The sequence below is a fragment of the Alexandromys fortis genome, unplaced genomic scaffold (genome assembly GCF_014885135.2).
Source record: "Alexandromys fortis isolate MF-2015 unplaced genomic scaffold, M_Fortis_MF-2015_v1.1 scaffold_60, whole genome shotgun sequence".
Lineage (NCBI taxonomy): Eukaryota > Metazoa > Chordata > Mammalia > Rodentia > Cricetidae > Alexandromys > Alexandromys fortis.
In genome coordinates this window covers 2379900-2392581 of record NW_026067946.1, presented here as the reverse complement: position 1 = coordinate 2392581, position 12682 = coordinate 2379900, and the positions used below count along the sequence as shown (strand labels likewise).

The window sequence follows — 12682 nt, the reverse complement described above, 5'->3', positions numbered from 1 at the left end:
CCTAATGTGTGGAGTTGGGGCCAAAGAGATTCTGGGAATCCTGCATTGTTTTTTTTCCTTCCTCCTTGACTATAACCTGCTATAGACTGTGTTGTATTGAGGAATGTGCAGTGTAAGCCCATGACGGCCGATAGCACTGATTGACAGCTTATAGTTCAGTTATTGATTCCTGTATTTATTGATCACCTGCTAGGGGCCAGTCTTCACTTCATTTAGGTGCCATCAATGCAGAAGAAAGAAAACAGTCAAGAAGTCCTACCCGCATGGAGCGTCTCTCTAGGGACAGGGTGTCGTAAATATGTAATTTAATACTTACATATTTATACAGGTGGTGGTGTATTGTGGAGGTACTGAAGCAGGAAGGGACACGTGTGCTAGGCGTTTGGGACTGCAGATGTGGGGAACGACTTGAAGGAGTCCCCACTGGCAAGCTAGGCTTTGACCAAAGACTTAAGGAGGTGAGGGAGTGAGTCAGACGCTGCGCTAGAGAAGAGCCTGGCGGGCCATTCGACTAAACCCCTAAGAGTTCGTTGATGGAAATGTCCCTTAGATGTGGCAGAGCAATCCCAGAAGTTGGCCCAGGTACGGTGGAATGAGTGACAGGCAGAAGATAAGTCATGTTCAGGTGAGTGTGTGCAGGGAGCACGTATCTGGTCCCCTGTGAGGAACCTGCCTTTTGCTCTGGGAGCCTGGTGCTGAGGCTGGGATGGAGTTTTGAGCAGTGATGCGATGGTCTGACTGAGGTTGTAGGGGGATCCCTCTGCCTTTTGAGTGCAGATTACAACAAGCCCAGAGAGGTAGCACTCAGCTCTTGTAGAAACCAGGGAAGAAGTGACAGTGGTGTGGACCAACATGGAAGTGATGGAGGAGGCGAGACGTAAGTGGACACGAGGGCTATCTTAAAAGCAAGGCCAACAGCATTTCCTGACATTTTAGTTACCCAGAAAAAGGTGTCTAGGATGACTGGATCTTCCAGTCTAAGGAGTGACAATTTTCTGAGTTTAGAAGTATGAATGGGAAGTGTGGATGACCACACAGGAATTGCCACGCTTACTTGACTCTCCAGAGTAGGAGTCATATGTTTGTACATTGGTTTCGCCTCACAGGGCCATTGCATGCATGGGGGTGCCTGGGGCTGGAGGGAGGGCATTTGACTGCCCATTTGCCATTCCTAGCCGGCGGGCAGGTGGTCCGAGCATACGAAGTAGTGTCCAGATTCAGGGCCACAGTGCCATTAAAAATGCGCTTTCTGGAACAGCACACCGTTTGCGTTCAGCCCTTTCTCCTGCAATTGCACCTGTACGAAGCCTTCTTGAGGATTCTGGCTAGAGTATTAAGCGAACTCTGCCAGGGCACGTTGTGCCGTTTCTCTCTCAAAATCGGAGTGCTGTGCAGTCTGTGGCTTCGGTAGGAAAGCTAAGTTGCTCCCTTCAGGGTTCAGTTCCGAGTTCTCAGTGAGGATTGAGGGATGTTTAAAGGGAATTAAGTCATCCTTTTGAAAGGCTTAATGGTGACAATGCCTCTTTCTCCTGAGGGTGTTAGGAGAATTTTATTTCACTTCCTGTCTCAAAGCCATCTATCTGTCATGTGACTGGCCACCCAAGAAACCCAGCAGAAGGCTTCATCAGATAGTGAGAGGAGAAATATGACTTCAATTGTGATTCTGAGATAGTGCCTCCTTCCATTTGATCACAGAGTGGCCCAGGAGTGCTCTGTGATGGCGATTCTTTATGCTGTGCTAAGAAAATCCTCTCGCGACTTAGACATGCAGATGTGTGAAGGGGCATGGCAGGGAACTTAGCAGACAGCCTTCCTCACCCTGAATAATTTAGATCATCTCAATGGATCAGCAGTTCTAAGATGATTTTTACCTCACCTTGCTGGTCACAAATTCAACTGGGTTTCAAAGAGGAGCTCCTTGAAATCAAAGCCTCGCCAATCAAATGCGCTTCCTTATAGTGCTGCGGGCAAAGCCTGTGTTGCCTGTGTTGGGCTGGGGAGCTGCCTCCGCAGGTAAAGGCACCACCACGCCTGATGGCTCTGCATTCCATCCCCAAAATCTACATGGTGCAAGGGGAGAAGCTGATGCCTGGACGTTGTCCTCGACACTTGTGCATGCATGTACACACACACATATGCACACCCACATATGCACACACATACCTACACACACATACACACACATGCACACGCACATGCACGCACATCCACACACATATGCACACACACATGCACATGCACACGTATACACACACACACACACACGCAGACATACACCACGAGTGAGTACTCACTTGCGTGGACTCACACACATACACACCACACACAGTTAAAGTAAAGGTAGACTGGATAAAGATGAGGCCTTCTATCACAATTAGGAGATTAAAAGTTATCTCAGACAGATTTCCCTTTGTTAATGAAATTGGTCCTGAACTAAGAAACCCAAGGAAAATGTGACTTCGGTTAGTGAATCGCTCTTATTAAGCAGTTTCGGTTATGAAAGTATCGTGTTCTCCCCATGTTTCTTTCAACATGCAGCATACACACTTCCCGTTGGTCATGCACAGTGGGACCTGGGGCATCGTAAGTGCCCCCCTCTGTCAGCGGCACGTAGCAGTGAGGCCACTGGGTACATGAACTACCCGGACGTGCCAGCCAAAGCCGCCTGCGCTGGAAGAGGAGACAGTGCTCCACACAAGCCTCTGGGCTCTGGAAGCAATTCCTGCGTTGTTTTCTTTTTTGAAAAAAAAAAATTAGTTAAAAATGTAAGAGAGCTCCAAAAGGGAGAGCCCCTCTGTTCACTGTGGGTCTTTCAGAGCCTGGAGGAACGCTCCTGTCGACAGGTCACATCCGCAAGAAGGGGTGAGGTTGCCCTGAGCTTCCAGTGGGGGATTAGCTCCTGCAGAGTGCAAAGACCCGAGTGGTTCATATTCTTTTCAGAGGAAATTAAAAGAAAAAAAAAGAAAGGAAAAAAACCTGAGAATAAATGTTAAACAAGTCTTCCTACTGCTTTTTCTGTCTCCGCGTATGAAGCTGAGGTGGCAGAATGTGAGACTTGATGGCCATGCGGGAGCTGCGCTCCCTGCCTCAAATAGGCCTGCTCCTTCTGGTTCTCAAGGAACAGCAAATAAAAAGAACCACCTCTGCGCACGTCCTCTCATCCCCTCCCTCTACTGACAGAAGGAATCCTGCCTAAGGAGACCCTGCTCAATCCTTTATCTCTGTGACCATTAGGATTCCACGGTATCATTCAACCCAACAGCAGCATCTGTGCACGCAAGGGCTGCAAGGAAGCGTTGTGATGGAGTGCAGAAACGCAAGTCCCATCCCCAGCTTTGGAGGACAGAGAAGGTTCATTAGTGTACAACTTAAGCATTGAAATCGCTCATTGAAGGTACCTCTTCGGGTAGCTACAGCAGAGCGGAGGGTGTTAGGTTGAATATGGTCAGAAGCCAGAGCACCTACTCCTACACACAGAGGACGCTGGGATTGGACTCCTTACACACATTTCTCTGAATGGAGACGAGCAGAATGTTGACTCCACCTCCCAAAGGCCCAGCAATTGTCCATTTTGAGATGCTGTGAAAGTAGTAAATGCCTTGCTATAGCTATAGAATGGTCTAGGCCTTGATTTTTATCCTATCTGCCAGAAATAAAAGCTCCAGGTCAAGAACCTAACACAAAAATTGGCCAAGGCTGGGGAGATGGATCAGAGCCTTGCGAGCTTGAGGACCTGAGCTAGGTCCCTCGGCCCCACTGGAGCTGGGCAAGGCGGCACACCCTTGTCACCTCAGAGCTGAAGAGGCAGAGGCAAGTGGGCGCATGGGACCTGCTGCCTAGTCAATCTAGCTGAATAGGCAAGTTCCACGGCAATGACCCTGTCTGTGGGGGGAAAAAGTGTGGATGGCACCTGAGGAATGATAGCCAAGTTTGTCCTGTAGTTGCCATGTGCATATGCACACACACACACACACACACACACGCTTATCCTAGAAGTCAAGAAACCTGTAGAATTCTAGAAAACACAAAGAAGAAATGGGACACTTGTTCATCTTTATCAGAGGTAGTTAGCTACCCATTGGAAGGGTGACAGCAAAGCCTCAGGGAAGAATGGCAAAGGAGGAAGGAAATACTGGAGAGACGCCATTGTATTGTCACCCAGGAATGTTGTGTGCCACTCTAGGTCTTGCTAGATGACGTCATCACGCACTCTTCTAGTGCTTGGACGCGTGGGAGGGGCCATCTCTCAGATGGGTTTGCCTTCAGCACCTCCATCAGCATACCAGAGTCACTGCACCCTTGACCACAGAGCATTCTGAACTGGACAGCGGTCCCCAGGCAGTGACTGGTCGGTGTGGAGGCATAAAGCCTGGCTGTCCTCCCTGAGAGGACAACTCTAAAAACTTGCCAGCCCCCAGCTCATCTGTCTTTGGTCACTCTCTAACGCATGGTGACCCTCCAAAGATTCCCCAGTAACGCTCTCGCGCACAGAACTCCATACTGGATCTCGGTCGATAGGCAAAGAGGTCTCCACACAGATCTCCAAAATCTCCCTCCCAGAGTCCATTTCCCAGGTACCCTTGGGTCTGTATTGTCTTTTGTGGGGCTCTGTTAGACTTCTGTGACTCCCAACCTCAACCATGAAATTGTCTTCTCAACATCCTTCACTTCCATCCCGCATAGGAACCTCGCCCTCAGGGTGTTGGGACTGAAGTCATCATGTCCATTCCCACAGTCTGTCTCTCTCCATGTAGCTAACAGCGCTCACTTCCAGTCATCCAACTGTGTGACCTAGACACGTCACTCTCTCTCACCAGGCCCCGTTGTGTGTGTGTTTCTCGTGTCTCATCTCTATTGCCGCCATCCTGATCAGGGTCACACGGTCCACTCAGCGATGCACCATGAAGCGACCTCTTTAGGGTCATCGCAGCCAGAGTGAAATCCCATTTATTTGCTTATCTTATTCTGGTTTATCCACTTGTTTTATCAACAGATAGTTCGGGCTCATAGATCAAAGTCCACAGAGTATTACAGACATACAGATCACCAGCCAAGAGATAATGAGGGATGTTGACAAATTCTTTTTTTTCTATTTATTTATTTATTTATTTATTTATTTATTTATAAGATTTCTGTCTCTTCCCCNCCCTCCCCCTCTCCCAGTCAAGTCCCCCTCCCTCGTCAGCCCAAAGAGCAATCAGGGTTCCCTGCCCTGTGGGAAGTCCGAGGACCTCCCACCTCCATCCAGGTCTAGTAAGGTGAGCATCCAAACTGCCTAGGCTCCCACAAAACCAATAGGTGCAGTAGGATCAAAAACCCATTGCCATTGTTCTTGAGGTCTCAGTGGCTCTTCTTCCAGAAATACATTTTTGCCTCTTCAGGCATCTAAGTACATTCTCCCTTTCTGTTTTTTTTTTCTATCTTCCATTCAATCATCTCCTCTCTGTCTCCACCTTTTCAAGAAAGCCTTTGTTGACCTTTAGTTTCTGATCTTCTTGCCTCAGCTTTCCTAAGTGACTGGCATTATAAGTGTTCACAACCGTGTTGGGCTCCGCATCTACTTCCTTTGCAAATGTGCTGGTAGCATATGGTCCACACTGGTCACCATGGATTGATGCTACCCTGAAAGCAGGCATCTGGTCCCCTCGAGCTCTGGTTCAAAACTCTTTTAGACTTGCAAGGACTCTTCCCTTGAATAAGTAGCTCTTTCATATGGGATGCTATGAGCCCCACGTAGTCTCCAGCTCACATACTAATTTATCTTCAGATAGGATCTCATGTAGCCCTAGCTGTCCAAAACTCGCTGTGTAACTGCGGATGACCCTTGAGCTTCTGACCCTCCTGCATTCACCTCCCAGCGCTGGCTTTAAAGACATGTGCCACCATATGTAGTTTTATGGGACTGTTGGGGATGGGACTTAGGGATTCACTTCTTCTAGGCAAGCACTCTACTAACTGAGCTACATCTCCACACCTGGGGTTTTAATTAAAACGTATCAGGATGTGGTGGCCCATGTCTGTAATCCTAGCACTCAGGAGGCAGAGGCAAGATGGTCACAAGTTCCAGGCCAGCCAGGACTATCTAATAAGGCCTGGCCTCAAACCCCAAATCAAACTAGACTAAGATATTAGTCACCTCAAGACCCCAAGAGTTTAGCCTCGCTAACTTGTACCTAGTGGGCTATAGACTTCATGCCCCTAGACCCCCAGCACCTTTCCAGTCCGGCGCAGCTCCCACAGGTGCTGGCAATAACTACCTTTCCCTCCAGCCTCAGGTGTGGCCTGCCGTCTGTCCCCTCCTTTGCCATGTGGACACATTTTCACGTCCTTTAGTGCTCAGGTCCTTCCTGTCACACAGCAGGGACCGGAGGTGCTGCTATGGCAGATTCCTCTGCTGACCGTCTCTTCCGCCTGTCCCCACTCTCTCACGTGTCCCTTCAGGGCTCAGATACCCGACTTCCTAGCATCCTTTCTTCCTTGCAGTCCTGGACTACGTCACTTCTAAAATGGATGCGTTTTCATATTCTAATGCTGCATGTCAATGCCTACAGTTATAATGACTCAATTAATAGAGCTAAAGAATTGAAGCTGAGTGAATGACAGAAGAAACACTGGCTTCCTGTCTGTCAGTCTGTCACAGTGCAAGGGACCGTGTGCTCTCCTGCCCTGTTACGTGCCCACCAGTCAGTACGGAGTAGACGCTCAGGAGATATTTCACAGGTGGGGTGAAGTAAGACTTGATTTCATGGATGCTGAATTTTCCTCCCCTCAGTATTTAACTATCCAGATGTGACCAGCATCTTAACTATCCACATAAGTGATAAGTTAATGTCTTTGCTTGACTCCATCCTTCCAGGCTCTAGACTGCACCCTTTTCCGCTTAATCTTTGTCTTCATAGTCTAAGGAGACTCATTCACTCAGCATCCCCGAATGCAGAAGCCACTTGTGTTTCTGGTTGTGTTAGTGAGCTGTCTTCAGGCCTTGTCTAGACCACTTCTCCTGGGTTTCCATGAGGCAGCGTTTCCAAGATTTGCCCCCTGTCCCCGGCTGACATGTTCTCTTGTTTAGTTAGTGTTTTTTGATGTGGCCAGGGAGGCTGACATTCGGGAGGATGTTCTGTTTTCAAAACAAACATCTATACATGGAGGGAGGTGTGGACGTGGTAGGGCTCCACAGAGCAGCTGGACTTCAAATATGATCACTTTGGTGAAAAATCTTTGTTCTGTCTCCTCTCTCTTGTAAATCATGTGCTCAGTTTCATTTAGTAAGAATGAACTACTTTATAATCACAATGGAGGCGTGCACTTAGGGCGGCATAGGGAGCGTGCTGCTACCTACAGCGGGGACGTGTTTCAGAGTTTTGTTATGACGTACCAAAAAATAAAATAATAAATGTAGAATAATCTTATTCCAGTCATCTTCATTTTTACTACCCAAATGCTGTTTATTATACTATAGTCTCCCAGACACATACATCCCTGATTATGATGTGAATTTTTAGATATATAAATTTGATTTTTTTTCTTGACATTGATCATTAAACTTATAAAAATCCATGGGCCCATGAATCTGTTTTTTTTTTTTTTCTATCTAAAGATTGTGTGGCCTTAAGGATTTGAAATTAAAAAGCTTGGGCCAGGATCACTGCTCTCCCGCGTGTTTACAGTCTCTGTGTTCTACCATCTTTCCTCTTGGCTCTCCTTCGGAGTGGCCCAGCTGGCAAGGGCTCACTGTTGCCTGGAGACCAGCAGTTTCTCTGGGCTTTGCTTTCCCTGGATCAGAGAGGGAAATGCCAAACAAATGGGCTCCAACCTGACCTCTAACGGCACTCCTGTTTTTATTTTTTATTAAAGTTGGCAAAGCATCTCCCCTTATCTTTTAGAGCCTGCTTAAGATGTAACAAGAAGAAATATTTTCTTTTTAAGTCTAAAAAGCGCCTACAAACTCCTCCATATTGCTTTTTGCCTCAGGAGGTCAAATGATACATATCTTATATATATGAAATATAGACTTTACATAATTTGAATACAGGTATACCTGTATATGTAACATGTATAGTTTGGTGTATATGGCTCAGACGCAAAGCACTGTACAACCCATAAAGTGGCCTTCCTCTATTTGAAATACAGAGCAGAGAAGTTAGAGATAGGAATCAAAAATGAAATTTGCCGGAACTTAGAAAGCTACAGACTATAGCTAGGGCTATCCTTCACTGACATGTCATGCCAAGCAAACCTCTGGGTGCTGTTGGGCTACTGTTTTGCCACCTGTAGTGAGGGAGGGTCAACTTAGTCAATGATTTTGCCCTGACTTCACCTCAAACCCTTCTGGGAGACTCTTTTGATTTTTAAAAACCCTCTGTAAAACTACTACTGAGTAGCCACTGAGCAGTGCTCCAGGGCCATCCCCGGACTTGGAGTGTCCTGTCTGGGCTGAGACAAGCTCTGCTTCACTTACTATAGGGAGGACTGCTCCCTGTGTTAGATTTGTTGATCCTCTGATTCTGTAGAACCTCAGGTGACACCGCTGTACCCACATGTGTGAGCCACCTAGACAGAGCTTCCTGGTTCCCACGCCTCTTTGGCTGTCTTCTAGAGCTTCTAGTGTTCTTCTTGTCAAGGAAGTTTAGCCACGGCCGTGGTGAGGAGGACACAGGGGCTTCCAGTTTGTTTCCCGCCATGGTTCTGAGCCATGGCCATATCGGCATCTGTAGCAGGCATGGCTTTGTTTCTTCCCATCACCAATCTTTGCCAATCATCTTCAAAATTTCGCATATTTTTTGGACATGGTCTTTCGCTGTGTTTCCCTGGCTGGTCTAGAACTTGTCATGCAATCAGGCTGGCCTAGAACTCACAGAAATCCACCTCCCCCACTCCCCGAGTGCTGGGATCAAAGGCGTGTGCCACCATTCACCTTAATCTTTTGACTACTGTATGGTTGTTATTCTCTTCGACTCCTGAAATTATCAATAATGTAAATATATATATGTATATATATATATATATATCAGAGTAGTTACTTTTTAAAAAGGTTAAGCCTTTTGCATAGATTTGAATCACCTTTAGACCCATGGAAAGACCAGTTAATACTTGATAAATGTTGCTAACACAGTAAGATATTGAAAAAAGAAGCCAGGAGTAGCGGCTTCCACCTGACTGAAATCCTAGTACCTGGGAAGCCAAGGCAGGCAGAGCACTTTGAGTTTAAGGCTACTGAATGGTACCCTGCCAAAAGTAAAATGGAGTGAAAATGTAAAGGCACAATAAACTTCAAGAATTTAGATTTCTCGCATAAAGAAACCTTTTATTTTACAGGTCCTCCTTCTGTTCCACTGTACCTCCCAGCAAGAACCATCTCCCTCCTTCTAATCTCGCCTTTTCCTGCCCCAAAATAATGGTGACTGTGGTTGACATCAGGCCCTGTAATGAACTCTTTGATATCACACCTTAACTTCCTTCAAGGCCACGGAAGGATGAGGACACCAGGCCCCAGGACTCTGTTGCTAGGGGGTGTTGGCCTCTTCACCAAAAGCCACTGATGCATTAGCTCCAGTCCTCAGCGTGACCACTTCATGCTTTCCCAGGGACTATGTCATGGGGTTGGGTGATGCTCCCTTCCCCACAGTCACCATGCCAGGAAATAGAGTTAGAGTCTAGGCTGTTTCAGTCACTAAGCCGTGCGCCTATTATTTAGAGAACTAGCGCTACCACTGTCCTTACTTTACCTATGGGGAAAGAGGCTCCAAAGGGTTTAGTGAGTTGCCTAAGATCACCATCGTTAATGAAAGCTAGAGCCAAGACAGGAGCCTGGACCGTCTTGATGTCAGAACTTCAGCTTCAAGCATCACAGCTGTTTCCAGCCCCTTGCTCTATCCATCTGTCAGTCATGCCTCTCTCCAGCCCTCCCTGAAAATCTCTGAAAATCTTCTCAGTGGACTTACCCCTGCTCTGTTCGAAACCAGCCTGCATGTATCACCTGGGTCTTAAATAGTGTTCAAAGTCAATTTAGGGCACTTGGATGTCTGTCATTTCCCTTCCTCCCCAACACTATTCCCACGGTAGCCAGAATCCCACACCTGTGGTGGCAGCCCATGTCCCTTGCTCTGCTTCTCCTGTCTCCTGGTAGCTCTTCTTCTCTTAGCTCTTTAGTCAGCTCCATGGCTAATACCTGATTTGTTTTGGAAAGGCCTGGTAGGAGGCCTTGGTATTCCCTTCCTAATGCAGTGGGACCCACCATTTCTGGGCACCACCGGCTCACCCTCTGTCTCTTATATCTGAAGGTCTCTAAGCAGGATGCAGTGTGGAGTCCCATATATCTCCAGTCAGAATTGTGTGAACGCTGAAGGCAAAGGGCCTACCAGAACAGCACTGAGCATATACTAGTTGCTTAATAAGCTGGCATTGGATGAGTTATTAATTTCTGATAAGCCTGGTTTTCCCCTCAAATGGCCTTATTATACTAATTTGGGGGCCAGAAAAACACAATTTTGCACGCTTGTTTAAAAGGGATGTTTTGAAGTATGTGCTATTGTGTTTATTTAAGGCTGGTGAAACTGACTTTCTCCAACTCTCGCTGTTCCAGTGAACGTCCCTTCCACAGTAATGGAAGCCATGTGCCGACAAGACGCCCTGCAGCCCTTCAACAAGAGCAGTAAGCTTTCTTCCTCCGGCCAGCAGCGCTCAGTGGTTTTCCCACAGACTCCCTGCAGCAGGAATTTCACCCTCTTGGATAAATCTGGGCCCATCGAGGCGGGATTTAACCAAATCAACGTGAAGAATCAGCGGGTCCTGGCGAGCCCGACCTCCACCAGCCAGCTGCACTCGGAGTTCAGCGACTGGCACCTCTGGAAGTGTGGCCAGTGCTTTAAGACTTTCACACAGCGCATCCTGCTGCAGATGCACGTGTGCACACAGAACCCCGACAGGTGAGGCCCAGGGCATCCCGCAGCACCTTGGGGGAAAGCCGCTGCTTAGAGCTGCCTGCCCGCAGGCTGGAAGGTCGCACCCCGAGTTGTGTTAGGCCTCAGCGGGTGCCGCCATCGTTTGTGAAGACTGCACAGACAGGTTGGTGGCTGCTGAGAGGCTTCTGCGCTCACTACCCAAACAGTAACGTCCAGGTTGAAAAGGGAGCAAGAGAGAAGGAACGTTTATGAATATCAGGGGTGGAAAATGAGGTCAGGATAATCAGAATCCCCTCTGTCTTCCAAAGATAATATAGCTGGCTGCCGGCCGGCTGTCGCAGGCATTTCAGAGTTCACCTCCAGTGTGCCGTGAGTATGAACTTAATTAAGTACTAAGAGGTAATGAATTGGAATTTTTTGCTTAGTACTATTTTTCTTCGGAGCATGCAAACCCATAAATCCTGCAAACCTGTCAAAAGGAAATACCCACTCGGCTAGTGATGTGGAGGAAAACAGATGCCACTTATTCAATAAACTAATATCCACACAGAAGAAAAATGTTGACTAGATACGTCAGAGTCAAAGTTGGTTTGAGAGTTTGTCAATATGGAATTTTATGGCCATGAACTGAGGATGAAATTTAGCTGAACAAGTGAATTAAAATTTCAGGTACTCTGACGAGTGGCCCAGTAGATATAATGGAACTATTATTTATGAATCAAAACTGGTTTATTTGACAGTCTTGATCGCTGGGAGCGCAAAAGACAAAGATCAAATTAATTCAATAGGGAGGCTGTCTCTGTTTTATCTCTCCTTCACGTCCTGCGAGAACTTGATTAAAACCAAAATATCCAGGAACAGCCTAGAAAAAAATTCACCTGGAATATAAAAGTGAGAAATAACTTTGAGTGCTAGGATTGGGCATCTGGAAGCAGGGTGCCTGAATTGTTTACTTAATTTTGTCACTCATTAACCTTAACAAAGCAGGTCACGTGACTCGCTGCCTCCTAATGCAGACACTCAGCTCCTCCCTCTCAGCTCTGCAGCACACAGCAGTGTGCCTGGGAGATCCGAGATCAGCATAAAGGGCAAGGGGGTGGGAGGGTGGCAGAAGGGGTGGGTATATTCTAATCTTAGATTCAGGGCATTTGGACACCTTTACATCTGTACACATTTCTATTTGTGTCATTCTAGAAACTGGTTGCTTAGCCTCAAGCGTTACTGTAGCTATTCAAGATGGAAACATTTACTTTAGTGCAAAAGTGTCTGAGTCTAGCTGCTCCCACCATCCTTGAGCTGTGGAGGTAAAACGTAAAAGTTGGAGTGTGGCTTTTTTTTTTCTCTCCCATGCAGAAAGGCTTTTCTTAAAAGTTTGCAGGTGTACATATAGCCCAATATGTGTCCTTCTTAGCTTACACATCATTTTAAGACCAAAGATGCATTTAAAATCTCCTCGTAAAAAGTGAGTTCAGGTGTAAGGGTGTGTTATTTGCAAAGGACTGTTGTGATACTGTAGTAAAGTGATCGTGCACAGTAAGTTTGAAAATAGGGGGCCTGAAGAGATGGCTCTGCTGTTAAGAGCACTGGCTGCTCTTCCAGAGGACCTGGGTTCAATTCTTAGCACCCCCATGGCAAACTGTCTGTAACTCCAGTGCCAGGGGATTTGACAGCATCACACCAATGAACATAAAATAAATTTAAATAAGTTTAAAAAAAAAACCCTGTACTTAACTTGCTTGCTTACAAGGATGCCGACAGTATAGGGGTGACACTCATTGGGC

General features: G+C 46.9%; 1 protein-coding gene across 2 annotated transcripts in view; it reads left to right on the top strand.

The window, feature by feature from the left end:
- The window catches only part of Prdm6 (PR/SET domain 6), a 103611-nt gene that overhangs the window by 75262 nt on the left and 15667 nt on the right, over nt 1-12682 (top strand). For both annotated transcript variants that reach the window (XM_050149305.1, XM_050149304.1), the window contains exon 6: nt 10583-10925. In XM_050149305.1, coding sequence (XP_050005262.1) covers nt 10583-10925 — 343 coding nt within the window. The remainder of the gene's footprint in view (nt 1-10582; nt 10926-12682) is intronic.